Source organism: Hylobates moloch, unplaced genomic scaffold, assembly GCF_009828535.3.
Source record: "Hylobates moloch isolate HMO894 unplaced genomic scaffold, HMol_V3 SCAFFOLD_5, whole genome shotgun sequence".
Classification (NCBI taxonomy): domain Eukaryota; kingdom Metazoa; phylum Chordata; class Mammalia; order Primates; family Hylobatidae; genus Hylobates; species Hylobates moloch.
The window spans coordinates 43,005,664-43,020,337 of record NW_026652280.1 but is presented as its reverse complement, the minus strand read 5'-3'; the positions used below and the strand labels follow the sequence as shown (position 1 = coordinate 43,020,337).

The window sequence follows — 14,674 nt, the reverse complement described above, 5'->3', positions numbered from 1 at the left end:
GCCCCCCCACCCCTGTTGTGACAACTAAAAATGTCTCCAGATATTGACAAATGTCCCCTGGGGGTGGGGGCAGAATAACCCTGGTTCAGAATCACTGCCCTAGGGTATAGCAATATGACTTTCAGGTCATGATATTAATGTTTAATTTTACGAGATAGTGTTAATTATTTTGCCAGGTTAAACCTATATATCCTCGTATCAACAATATATGAGTTAGTTGACTTGCATTCTTTTCATCACTTGGTATCATTAGACTTCTAATCTTACCAAGTAGATAGAAAATAGTATCTCATTGTGGCCTTAATTTATAGTGCCCTGATTGATAATCAGAATAAAATATCTCTTCATACTAGTTTGTTGGCTGTGTTCATGTATTTTGTTCATTTTATAGTTGTGTTTTTGAAGTTTAAAATACATTTTCATATATTCTTGATTTGAGTTTCTCTGTTAGATGTATTGCAAATGTCTGTTCCCAGTGTATTGCTCAACTTTTTTTCATTCTGATTGCTTTGGTCTTAGAACATACTTTAACATTATTTTGAATGTTTGTATTGTGTTTCTGAAAGAGCTCAGCAACATGCATTTTCCTTTTGGTGTTTGGAAGCCTGAGAAACATGACCCATTAGCCTGAGACCCAAATCCGAGGCATTCCATTGGCTTTGTTGGAAACTATGCCCCGAAGAACTGGTCAGGCTGCAGGCCTCTGGGTTGCTTTTCCAACTTGAAAACGGTGACCTCAAATCTGGGACTGTTTGTGGTGAAAAGGAATATACCTAATGGATTCGGAACAGGCCTGTGCCCTGGAGTAACTCTTTATCAATCACAAGCAAAAGACCTGTGGAGGTATTGGAAAGCCAAAGGCCAAACACCCAGAATTCCTTAGCACAATATAGGAACAATTAAGTTACACTTTATAAGAAAATCTGGTTTGAGAAAAAGCAAAGTTGTCAGAATTAATTATTCACTCTTAAATATTATTAGCATAAAAATCATTTGACTGATTTTATCATAGACTGGAACTAAATAAAATCAATCCTTGAAAGTCCTGCGTCCTAGGAGAGGGTGTTTCCTTCTCCACCCCTTTGCATTATAGGCAAGGCCAATGCTCTGGTCGTAGGGCATCCAGGACGTAGACCCTCCAAGTGGGTCATTGTGCTGTCCGCCCTTGGTTCTGCCCTGCCACTTGTGATAGCAAAGCTACAACACACACATCATATGAAGATTTATTGTGGGATCTGAGGATGTTGAGCCCAAAGAGAAGACAGCTTGGGATGTAGGTTCAGATAGCTGTCTTTAAATATCTGTGAGACAGCCGTTTGGAAAAGAGAAGGATCAGCAAGACAAAGTGCTTTTACATATTAATGCATTCCTCCTAGGGGATAGGTACTGTTAGTCCCCCATGTAGGGATGAGTAAAGTGGGGTCCAAGGTCACAGGGCTCAAAAGTGGTGACGCTGAAGACCAGACCCAGGCAGTCTGGCTCCAGAACCTCTCCAGCTCTACCTGGGAGAGTAAATGGAATCAAGGAATTTTGGAGGGAGGGGCTCAGTGTTTTGTTTTAAAGAGGAGAGGCCCATGGGTTGGCAAGGTGGAGGGCATTTTGTGTGGACCAGAAGTAATAACACCTGCAAACTCCTGATCAAGCTGAGGGAAGGTGGCCTCATGATGGAGGTTGTAGGTATAGTTTGGCAGCTGTGGAAGCAGATGGAGGAAAAAAAGACTGAGGCTGGTAGGGGGTGGTGTATGAGGGTGTACTATGCCAAGCTCAGAAGGATGGCTGAGTCCGGGCATGGTGGCTCATGCCTCTAATCCCAGGACTTTGGGAGGCTGAGGTGGGTGGATCACTTGAGGTTAGGAGTTCGAGACCAGCCTGGCAAACATGGTAAAAACTCATCTCTACTAAAAATACAAAAATTATCCAGCCATGGAGGCATATGCCTGTAGTCCCAGCTATTTGGAAGGCTGAGGCTTGAGAATCACTTGAACTCAGGAGGCAGAGGCTGCAGTGAGCCAAGATGGCGAGATTGTGCCACTGCACTTCAGCCTGGGTGAGAGTGAGACTCCGTCTCAAAAAAAAAAAAAAAGGAAGGATGGCTTAGATGTGCTTGTGGCTTCTGCCATGACAGGAGGGATGTTATCTCACTGCTCTCCTTGTTTCTGTTAGAGGCACCCCGAGTCCAGATCCATCTCTCCCTTAGTTACATAATTCTCAATCCCTCTACCTGGGATGTAGGTTCAGATAGCTGTCTTTAAATAGCCTCTTTATAAGGCCTGTATAACCTTGATTTCAAAATCTGACAAGCACATTATAGAAAGGGGAATTACAGATCAATCTCTTTCCAAAATAGGGAAAAAATTCTTAATTATTAAGAAATAGAATCTAGCTGTATATAAAAAGATAATACATTACAACAAAATGTATTATCTTTATTAAGTTTATTCATGGTATGCAAGATTGGTTTAACATTTTTTTAAAAAAAAGCTGTCTTTGTAACTCTTTAACAGAGAAAAGATAAAATCATATGATTATCTTAAATGCAGGAAAGGAATTTGACAGAACTTTAATACTTGTTTATAACAAAGATTTTTGGCAAACTACGAGTAGAAGCAAATTTTTTAATGAAGGCTATCTACCAAAAAAATCTATGACAAACCTTGTACTTTTCCCTGAGATTTGGAACAAGAAAAGGAAGCATCACTGTCTCCATTTCTTCATAATGTTGGAGGTCCTAGCAAGTGAACTAGGGCAAGGAAAAGGAAAGGCAGATGAATTGGAAAGAAGTAGGTAAAGCCATCATTATTTAGTGATGAAATGATTGTCTACACAGGAAATCTAAAAGAAGCTCTAGAAACAGTATAATTAATAAATTTAGAAAAATTGCTGGATACAAGCAAAATTTACAAAAAGTTAGTTTTATTTCTGTATACCACCAACAAATAGAAAATAAAATTTAGAGTTCGATAATATGTACAGTAGCATCTAAATTTATACCTAAAAATAAAGATATCTAAGACCTCCGTAAAAATTTAAACACTATTAAGAGAAATTAAGATAGCAGTAAGATGAGGTCTACATAAAGGCTATATCACAACCATAGATTAAAAAACATAGCAAAGATGTTAGTTCTTCAAATTTGTATATAAATTCAACATAATCCCTATCAATAGTACAGCAAAAGACAAGTTGACTTGTGAGAAAAAGTCCAGAAATCTACAAATATATGTTTTAATGTATATTAACCTGATTTGTGAACAAGATACTGAAGTGGAGAGAAGACCCTTTACTAAATGGTTCTGGGCCAGTTGCATATCGACGTAGGGAAAAAAATGTATCTGACCCCTATCTTACATGATAACAAAAATCAATTAGAGATGGACTCTGCAAATGTAAATGTGAAGTTAGTGAAATTAAGCTTTTAGAAGGACACATAGAGACTATCTTTAAGACCTGGTGTAAACAAACAAACAAAAAATTAACACCCAAAGGCATTAGCCATCAAAGATAAACAGGACCTTATTAAGAACTTCTGTTTATTAAAAGATGACATGAAGTGAATGAAAGACAATACACAGAGAAGGGAAAGATGTTTACAGCACATATAAGTGACAAAGGGCAAATGATATTAAAAACACTTCTTCTGCCGGGTGTGGTGGCTCATGCCTGTAATTCCAGCACTTTGGGAGGCCAAGATGGGTGGATCACCTGAGATCGGGAGTTTGAGACCAGCCTGGCCAACATGATGAAACCCCATCTCTACTAAAAAAAAAAATAATAATACAAAAAATTAGCTGGGCATGGTGGTGGGTGCCTGTAATCCCAGCTACTTGGGAGGCTGAGGCAGGAGAATTGCTTGACCCGGGAGGCAGAGGTTGCAGTGAGCCAAGATCGTGCCACTGCACTCCAGCCTGGGCAACAAAAGCAAAACTTGGTCTCCAAAAAAACACTTCTTCAAATAAAACACAATTCATTTTTTTTAATGGGCAAAAAATTAGTTGGACACTTCAAAGAGCATATCCAAATGGACATTAGAAGTGTGACAGTGTGCCCAACTTCATTAGTCATCAGAGAAAGCAAACTAAAAGCACAGCGAGACATCACTACACACAGATCGATGGCTAAAATGAAATAGACAAAATTATCAGATCTTGGCAAGAATGTAAAACAACCAGAATCTACTACTTATGAGGATGGTAATTCGTCTCATCATTTTTTAAAATGGCAGTTTTTAATAAAGATGAACCCAAGCATATCTTATGAATCAAAAATTTCATCCCAAGATGTAGTACACAGTAATATAAACATATGTTCACCAGAAGACATGTACTACACTGTTTATGACAGCACTGTTCAAAATAGCCCCAGATTGAAGGGTACCCAAGTGTCATCAGAAGTAGAATGGGTAAACTACTGGAATACAGCAATTAGAAGGAATAATCTTCAAGTATACGTAACTATGTCAGTGAATCCCACAGGTGTAATGTTGAACAAAAGCTAGGCAGATTATGATTCCTTTAGATGGAGAATAAAACCAGGCAAAGCTAACTTACACTATTTTATGTGGGGTGGGAGAGGGAAGCAATTGGAAAGGAGCATTAAGGGAGTGCTGGTTAGATAGGTGTGTTTATTTTGTGAAAATTCAGTGGTTTGTGTACTTTTCTGTGTGTATTTTATATGTTGGTAAAAAGGAAAAAACAGCTGAAAGACAGTGGGATGACAGAGTTAAAGATCCTGGTAGATGCCTGGAGTGAGACATGGTGGATCCATAAGGACTGAAAGCAAGAAAGGTGCTGGGGACGTTGAGAAAGCAGAGGATGCACATGCATTAGGAAGGTGAAGAATTTGGTTGGGAGGAAAGGAATGAGAGATTTGGGTGAATGGGGTCTTGTGGTCAGGGGTGGGAAGATTGGATGTAAGATTTCCAAGGGGGGCCAGTTATGTATGATGTGAGGTCTAGAGTGGGAGGGGCTAAAGGTGGAGGTCACTGGAGTTCAGCAAGGCAAGGGATTGAGAAGCCCAGCAGGGCATTGAACAGGTGTTCCATGTGGACCATGACCACATAAGTCGGATGTTGACAGGACTTAGAGACCAGAGAAAAAGAATGTCCCAGTTTTTAAAGTTTTTAGTCTGTACTTAGCTGCAAGGACAAAACCCAGTTGAAACCACCCTAAGCAACAACGAAAATTTATTATCTTTCATTAGTGAAAGGCTAGGGTAGAGCTCCAGAATTGCTGGATACAGGCATTAAAATGGTCAGGAGGACTGATTTTCTCTCCTTTTCTCACAGTTTCAACTGTGTTTTTCTTGGACTCAGGGTGTCCTTATAATGAGTCATCCCTGATGGTACCAGGAGAAACCCCAGGTGTGATATGAATTGGCCCCACCTGGACTATGTGCTACCCTTCAAGTGGGAGTGGAACTGCACCCCTGAAACACACTCATTGAGAATCAGAGGTGGCCATTTTGTTGAGAATGAGGGGTGGCATACCAAAACCATAGGTCCACCATGGAGGTTAGTCCATGCCAAATTGGCCTGACCCCTGGTGATTTCTAATCAAGAGGGACGCAGTAGAGATGTGAGGGCTCTGGTTGCTGCAGCAGCTGGTCATCACCAAAAATCTTTACTGGATGATTCTGTGTGGAGGAGAAAAACCACAGAGGAGGTCTGCCCATGGCCAGAAGCTTCTCTGAATTGCATGTAGGGGGTGCAGGGTGGTGGCATCTAGCCAGCTTGACAAAGAAATTTGACCTTTTCTGGTTTCTTACATCTCCACCCGACGTTTAAAGTCCCACATCTCAGAACTGTCTCTTGTCTCCTAACAGACTGAGCGTGCTTTTCTTCATTTCAGCCAGCTGGGTTTTTTTTTTTTTTTTAATTATTATTTCGTTGTTTTGTTTTTGTTTTTGTTTTTGTTTTGCTTCATCTTCCTGTTTGTCTGTAATGCTCATCTCACTTTTCCGTGTTGTCTCTGTGCATTTCTCTTTTCCTGGCTTTGTCTCAGGGAGGAGGAGGAGGAAGAGGAGCAGCCAATCACGGAGCCCAATTCTGAAGAAGAAAGAGAGGATGATGCTTCCTGTCAGGGCAAGGACAGGTACCTAGGACTGGAGCCTCCCAAGCTCACACTAAAAGTGGGAGACTCCTTCCTAATGATAGTTCACTCCCTTCTAGCGGCCACCTCCCTTCCTCATTGACTCCCACTTGCAAACTCTTACTTACCCTGTTCACAGAGCCACAGAACCACTGGTTTTGTAGAAATACCTGAGCATGTTTTCATTAGAGACCTAAACTTTTTATTGAAGTCCTACCTTCCTAACCACACTTTATGGAAAAAATCACTGGTTTTCTCCTCACCTTTTCCTCCCTCATTGAATGCTTTAGCTCAACCAGATTGATGGTGACTAAAAACACTCATCTCCCCTAAGAAGATTCTTGCCCTTTCAGCATTGCAGTAAGAAGAATTCCATGTGTTCCTTTCTTCCTGATTTTACCAGCACAATATTAGCTAAAATGTGTGGATAACTACTATATTAATGATTCAGGTTTGTTTTTTATCCAAACAGGAACATTTTCACCCCATGCATCATAGCAAAATTTCCCAGTATTTATTTTCACACCCAAGACAACTAACATATAACTCTGTAGCCCTTTGGGGAGTTTGCTGTCATCTACTCACCTCCTCTGCACGGTGCTTTCTTTCTATCCTCAGGCAATGCTGACAGACATGGGCACCTTGCAGATATTTTTAAATTCTGTAGATATTTTCCCCAAATGATGTCTGTATAAAACAGTAAAAATTGCTCATGGGTAGTTTCATTTTCCAGTATTCAGAAATAATTCTAAAATTGAGTGGTTTTCTTCACTTAATTGATTGCCACTGCAAATGGACATTTTTACTGTTTTTTTTTTTTTTTTTCCTACAAATAAGCAAAATCAAACGGATCTTGGATGAATCCGAGTAAAATCTTTGCCAACTTTAGATTTAATGGAGTCTTTGCTACTGATGCCTCATCTGCCAGGCTAGCAGTGTGCACACAAGTTCTCAGATGGGCTCATTTGACACTCAGACTCCTGCCATGCCCGGGGGTCATAGAATCTTCTCTGAACTGACAAACTAATGATTGCTTGCCCCTATTTGGAAATGGCTGAGAAGAAGCCAGCAGGATGTGGAGAGGAAAGGAATGAGCTGATGATAGAGAATTAGCCACACATTTCAGGAAAGATCAGCATGAAACAGAGCCCCTGCCGTGCTTAGAGCTAGTGATTGATTACTTAGAGGTGCTCTGGGAAGGGAGGATGTTTGGTCGCCATCCCACCTTCAGTTGAAAATGAGCTGTAGGAAATTCTGTAGGCTATCACTGAAACAGGGATATGCCTCCCTATCTGCTGAAAGGTGCATGTTCTGCCCACCTGCACAAACCCTTAAACCCTCAGGTATGCACATGCTTCTGCGCCTTCAGACCAGATGGAAGAATCTGGCTGGAAAAGGCGGCCTTCAAAGGCATCTCCATTAATGGTGTGCTGTCTCTACCTAGGATTTTTATTATACAGGTAGATGATTGTTTATCTTATGCCCGGAAAAATCTCTGACTCCACAAAGTGATGCCGGAGGGCATCGTTTACCAGAGACCATTAGGCTTTTCAGTTTTAGGAAATAAACATGTGCATGTTAAATACCAGAGCTTGATCTTGGTAGTACCTAGGTATTCATTAACCTTCATCTGGATGTTATTTGTTCTCTGGCATAAACTTCTGAGACCGTAAAGGATTTCCCCTTCCTTCTGTTGGGTTGGTGTCTCTGCTGCCCTGCTTCCTGCTGGCTTCTGCTTAGTGTGTGCTCCCCACCTGAGGCACTGCCCTCAGCTCGCTACAGCATGGCCATCTTCCCATCAACCCAGGGAAACTGGTGTGGGCCTGCCCTTATGTACAGGTAGAGCTCTGAATTTGAGGCGGGAAAGACAGCTCACATTCCATGTTCACACAAACATGGCGAGGAGTCAACTTCTCTGGGAGAGGACTGGAAAAATGCGAAGTTTAACATAGATTCCCAGGTTATAAATATATGTGTTAAAATATCCATGTGTCTAAATCCAGCCCCTTGAAGATGGAAAGCTCTTTTTATAGTTTATAATATTTAATTGACAAATTAAAAATTATATATAATGCCAGGCATGGTGGCTCACACTTGTAATCCCAGCACTTTGGGAGGCCAAGGCAGGTGGATCACTTGAGGTCAGGAGTTCGAGTCCAGCTTGACCAACATGGTGAACCCTCATCTCTACTAAAAATACAAAATTATCCAGGTATGGTAGCGCATGCCTGTAATCCCAGCTACTTGGGAGGCTGAGGCAGGAGGGTTGCTTGAACCTGGGAGGCAAAGGTTGCAGTGAGCCAAGATCATGCCATTGCACTCTAGCCTGGGGCAACAAGAGCAAAACTCTGTTCAAAAAACCCTGCTCAAAAAAAAAATTGTATATATTTAAGGTTTACAAAGTGATGATTTGATATATGTATACATTGCGTAATGATGACCACAATCAATGAACATGTCTATCACCTCCCATAGTTACTGTATGTGGAGGGGCTGAGGTCAGGATTTTATACCTGGAACTGTGACAGAATCAGGCCTGTCTGAAGGCGTCTGAATGTAACAGGTATAGTGGGAGGCCCTGGATAAAGTATGAAACAGGGAAAATTTGTCTTTATTGTCCTGGCCCTTCTTTTTAGCTCTTTGCCTTCCTCGCTGGCAATTTTTCTCCTTTTCTCTCAGCCATACCTGCTTTCACGAAAGGTTCTGGAAGCAGTTACTAAAGTGTATGGCTTTGTGGGATACCTCTTCCTCAAGGTTGGGCTTTTTAGCAGGAGGACAGACCTGCTATTTGACCAAGACAGAGATGAAGTTCCACTTGTGGAAATTCAGATGCCAACACAGGCAGCAGGGAGAAACATGGGAGGTGCCGGGTGCAGAAGAGTCTTTGGGGTCCAGTAAATTCCCAAAGTCTCTTACACCTAGAGGCCACGTTTGGCCTGAGAGCCACCTCCTTGCCCTCTATAAGTCTTACCTCCCGGTTTGACAAACTCAGCATGTCAGGATTGCTTGGGCAAATCAAAGCTTCTGGTGACGGGTTTTTATGCTGCAGTTTGAGAAACACAGCTGGACTCTGAAGTGAGTGATAACAACAGAAGTGGCTTTTTGCCTGTCTCTCTTTTCCCTAACCTTTGCTCCCTCTCTCCCAAATCTTTTTTTCTTCCTCCTCCTCCTCCCTGCTGGCCCAACAGCAAGGTCAGCCCTGCCTCAGGGCAGAGCCCCACTGGAAAGGATGCTGCTCCCAAGAGCTCTGCCCTCCCTGCTGTCTCGAATGCCAGCTTGCAGGGAAAGCCACTTCTGGCTGGCACTGCAGGCGGGACCACCTGGCGCAGTGGGTCCTCTGGACCTGAGGGCACCCCATCTGCCCTCCTATCACCTCCTGCCTCAGCTGCTCGGCCCTCCTCCGCCACACCCGGCTCCCTGAAGGTGTCACCGACCATAGAAAAGCTGCCCTACGTGCCCCACAGCCCCTTTCACCTCTTCTCCTATGACTTTGAGGACTCCCCGCTGTCCGCCAAGGAGAAGGAAGCAGAGTCCCAGAAGGAAAACAGGTAGATTTGCTCACCTGGAGGCTTGTTTGAGATTAACTTGGAGAGGAGAACACCATGTGTTAACTGCACCCCTTGGCTTGGCTTCTGCCGTGCTTTTATGTGGATTTCAGCCCAAGCAGGGAGCAGTTGTGGCATAAACTAAATTGCTGACCCCTGACTAAATAATGACCAGTGTTTACATAAGATGCAGAGAAAATTGTCATCTGTTTGAATTAAGGGGATCATTTGTTAAAATATAATTACTAATAATGGGTTTTTAAACGTAAGGTTTTACATATGTATAATGTGTCCAAATTTATACATCTTGTACCAAGCCATGTGGCATGAAGTCTTTTTGACCCTGAAGAATGTATCAAAGTCCTTTGCTGTCTTTCCATGCCACATTGTGAGCGGGCTTTTCTTCCTTTGACAGTTCCTCTGATTCTGTCTCTTTGAGCACATATTCTGCCTCTGAGCCTTACCACTTCCAATCTTTCTCTTCTAATAGGTGGGTGTCTTTATTTTCTTTCCCTTTTCTATAGCTTTCTGTTTTATATTCTAATGTATGCATTTTTTCTTTTCAAAGGATGCTAATATCTTCCTACAACGTGACACACAATTACAGTTTGAACCACTTCATTGGTATTAATATAATTACGTTATTTTACTGTGAACACTTAAATCTTACAAAAAATGGAGATGGGGGCAGAGGGAGGTGTGCAAATCAGAACTCCCCCGAGAATGTTTAACAGGTGTCTGCCTGTATTAATGCCTTTCACTCTTGCCTGCATTAAGAGCTCTCTGCCAGAGTGGGGAACTGGGAATAGAGTCGGCATATTTTGAACCATCAGTTGTCCAAAAATCAATAGTTGATCATTCTAATGACCATTTAATCTTAGATTAATTATAATAATAGCTGACATTTATTGAGCATTGTTTTTGAGCCACATCCTGTATTTTCCATGAAATTAGTACTTTATTACTTTACCCTTGAGAGGTAGGTTCTATTACAAGCCCTTATTACACTGAGGAAACTGAGGCACAGAAAGGCTAAGTACCTTGACCAGAGTTACTCAACTAGTATGTTGCGGAGCAGTTTCTACCCCAGGCAGCCTGTTCCAGAGTTGTTTCCTAACCCGTATGTGGTGCTGCTGTCTGTCATTTAGGCAGTCAGTCACTTTCTCTCCTTACTGCACTCACCACACCCTGCCAAGGCAAGTCCTTGTCAGCAAGATGCTTTTGCTAGAGCCTGTGTTTGGAGGACCCCAGTCTGGGTGCCCTACTCAACATGAAGCTGCACCATGTTTTAAATGAAGGCTTATAGGACCTGAACCCTGAAGGAAGCTCCTTCATACCATGAAAATGACCAGTCTTTATGGTATCAGACCTTTCATCTAATAAATAGGAGGACTAATCTAGATCTATGATCGTTAACAATTTTTGCTTAGTATATCTGAAAGAATTTGGAGGGAATCTGAAGTTTCCCTCCAAGTTTTGAGAAGCCTGTCTACAGTTTTTTTTATTATAAGTTTAAATTGTTGATGTAATTTGTCTATTGTATATATGCTTTATATATTTTTCAAAACCTTGGGGCTTTAGATTTAACTGATTTACTTCTGGAAAACACCTATGTATACCTACTTGGCAAAGCCAATCCTTAGTCAAATGAGACTTAATTTCTGTCAGAAGAAGCCTGATTTCATGTTTCAGTTCAAATAAGTGAGCTCATACGCATCCCTGACAACAGTCTCATTTCTGGGGCTGGTTCTCAGGTGGGCACGTAGACAGAGATGAGGCATGAGACCTTGCTTCTAGTTTTTACCTGGATAAATAAAGCTCCGTCTTCTCCCTCCAGCATACTTCTTAAGGAATTCCCTCAGGAGTGATGTTTTCCTTTGCTTGGTACCCTGGAGATTTTATAGCACAAGGCAGTGCCCCACACTGATTCCACCTGCTCAAGAGTTTTTTTTCTTTCTAAAAATGGAAGGTGATTTTGGAAGGAGAAGCTGGAAAGGACTGGGAGACCCTAGGAGCAGCATGGGAAGATCCATTTTTAAAAAAAGCAGATATGGAACTTCAGGATCTGAAAATTAATTTCCTCTTATTTCCAGAATGGCTTTGTATACCTCCAGGAGTTGTGAACTGAGCTTCTTTTTTTTCCTTCTTCTTTCTTCTTTTTTTTTTTGGTACCCCAATTGTACTATCCCAGTGAACCAAATTTGAATTCCTTGAAACTACAAGTTCTCCGCAGGTCTCTTCCAGGTCTACAGTTCTGGGATTGTTATCTTTCACACAGTTTTTGTGGAATGAATCCAACATGACTCTTACACCTTCCAAGAACAATAACTATGTGCAAGTTAGGAGCTGAACATTTGACTGGAACAAAAATATATTGGCGATCTCATCTTTCCCAGAGAGTGTGTTAGCCCACGGTGGTGATCCTGGTCTTTCTGGTGATGGTCTCGGCCCTAGTTGGGGCTTTCCTGGGCCCCAGATCCTTCCCATTTGGTCTGCAAGCTTCACCACTATTTATAGTCCTGGGGGTGGGAGCAATAGAAATATATAAGCTGTCCAGTTGAAGATACACGTAAATTGTGGGAAAAAAAAAAAAAAAAAAAAAGCTGCTTGCTTGTGAATGAAGGTTGACTTTGATTTAACTGAGCAAAGTTTGTAAACTTTTAAAAACACTTCTCCAACAGGAACTTGGATACTGTACACATATTATTCCTATTGATTTTTCTGATGTTCACTTGCTGTGGTTTTCATGGGTCTATGTGACCACAGATGGACTACTCAGTGGTTGGCTGCAATTGAATGGGTTATAATAAAGACTGACCAGTTAGTCATTAAGAAGAACCCTCACCCTCCACACACACACACAAAAAATGCTGAATAGTGAGTTGTATGATCTAGTTAGTTTGGCTGAAATTGAGAAGCAAAATTAGACTATGAGGCATTTGAATTAATTGCTTAGACATCAGGAAAACCAAAGAGGGAAAAACACATTCTGCTTGTTTTATTTCCATAGCGTCATATTTAAACACAATTTTAGCAAAGTGATCCTGTTAAAACATTCTGCAGGATGTCCACTTGTGGTGGGAAGGGAATTGTTTTAGCTGCTGGAGTAGGATGACAAGCAGAGCGTCCAGGCAGCTGCTGACACAGGCGTGGAGCCTGTGTGGAGCAGGCTGCGTCGGGGTCTCGTCTCGGAGAGTGCTAGCTGTCATGGGGGGCAGCCTCCTTCCCCTCCCTCATTGCAGTGCTTGCTGCCTGGTTTCTTTCCCTCTGTTCGTTGGCTTTCTCTCCCTTCTCTACTTCTGCCTTTGTATGCTCCTTTTGTCCTTTGCTTTTGTGCTTCCTATGTGGCCTGTGGTTTGGGAGCACTGTTGAAAAATTAAACCAACACTCACTTGGAGAAGCAATTAACCTGTTTGACATGTAGAGTGTTGGGTTTTTAAAGAGAAAATGAGTACTCAGAAACCAAGTCCTACAAAGATGATGTGTTCACAGAGGATGATGGGATAGAGTGGTATGCTCTGAGCCTCTCTCTGTCTGGCACTGAGAACATCCCAGCCATGTGACACTAAATAAATAAGGACAGCAACAGCCAAACTGACCAGAATTAGCAGCACAGGATAGATGTGGGTCATATCAATATTTTATTTTCCATTATAATAATGAAATTTCTTATTGAAAACTGAAATTTCATCTCTATATTCTTTTTTAAAAAATAACCCATTTTTATAGTTTTTCCTACACTTAGTTTTTGACTTTTGAGTATATTTTTGCACAGTTGTGATCAAACTGTGTATACTATATCCTGATGTTTTCATTTAGCCTATATTATCATTTTTCATGTTGTCACTTATAAAATTGGCAATCATTTTTAATGGTTGCATAATAGTCCATTGACGAATACTATATCATACTTTCATAGCCATTTCCACATTGTTACCTGGTTAGTTTTTAGTTTTCTACCGTGATCTAAATAATGCTCCAGTATTTGCAGGAACTTTCTCGAAAGAAAAAGAAAAAAATGATAAATAATGCTCCAATAAGTATCTTCCTGTATGACATTTTCAGTATATAAATAACTGTAAGATTATTTCCTTATGTCATCTTCCCAAAAGTTGACTTACTCTGTCAAAGGATACACTCATTTTGAAATCAGTTTGCTTTCCAGAAGGGATTCCAATTTCTGTTGATGGGCATTTGGACTGGATTCTCCATGTCCAAGAAGCTCTTTGTGTACTTATAGTGACTGTTGGGGTCCCACACATTCTAAATACAGTGTCCCTAACCAGTTTAGTGGACGGGGTGGGTCCTGCTCTGTGGCTGGGTAGGTTTGCGAGGCAAAGCTCTCTGAGCCTCATTATTTGTAAGTAATCCTGAGTGTCTGAGCCCATGCAAGGGCATCAAATGATGATTTGTTTTCTGGGAGTGCTCCGAGTGGTGATAGCTAAATATGGTCTGCTAAAGGATGTCTATTATGAAAAACAGAAATCTAGAATTTTACAAATCTTGAAATTTAACTTGTTAGACGTGTCTGGAAAATCATCAAATCTCATGTAAATCTCGTGGCTATAATTTTGGTTCAGGGGAAATGTTGGATGAAAACATGAATACATGCACCTCTAAGGAGCAGGCCAGTCCAGAAAGCCTGGGGACAGTTTCTCCTCAATCGCTGAACATGCGATGGGATTACATTTAATGAATGAAATTGATATGGAAATACTAAAGTGGAATTTTAAATAAGATGTTTCTTTAGCCAACCTTATGGTATTTCTTACAGACCTGTGAGGGAATTAACACTAATTGTGCCACCGTGTGAGGCAAGAAAAATCTTCATGGTTCAAGTGAAATTGATTTGGATTTTTAATTTATGTTAGCAAATAATTTTAATGTACATTTTAGAAAATAGGAAATGTTAGGGTTTTATTTAAACCTGTTGTCATAAATCTTGCTGCCTAATGGTTTTAGACTTTGGGCAACTCCTCTTATGAGAAATTATCAGAAAAAAACAGGGAACAAACCTCTTTAGGTAAAATTACCACTAACAGT

General features: G+C 41.1%; 1 protein-coding gene across 4 annotated transcripts in view; it reads left to right on the top strand.

Moving 5' to 3' along the window:
• The window catches only part of FHOD3 (formin homology 2 domain containing 3), a 499,838-nt gene that overhangs the window by 359,349 nt on the left and 125,815 nt on the right, over positions 1 to 14,674 (top strand). The window contains exons 12-14 of one of the 4 annotated variants that reach the window (XM_058438431.1): positions 6,000 to 6,089; positions 9,275 to 9,634; positions 10,047 to 10,121. The exons of the other annotated variants lie outside the window; for them this stretch is intronic. Coding sequence (XP_058294414.1) covers positions 6,000 to 6,089; positions 9,275 to 9,634; positions 10,047 to 10,121 — 525 coding nt within the window. The remainder of the gene's footprint in view (positions 1 to 5,999; positions 6,090 to 9,274; positions 9,635 to 10,046; positions 10,122 to 14,674) is intronic. 4 annotated transcript variants of the gene reach the window in all.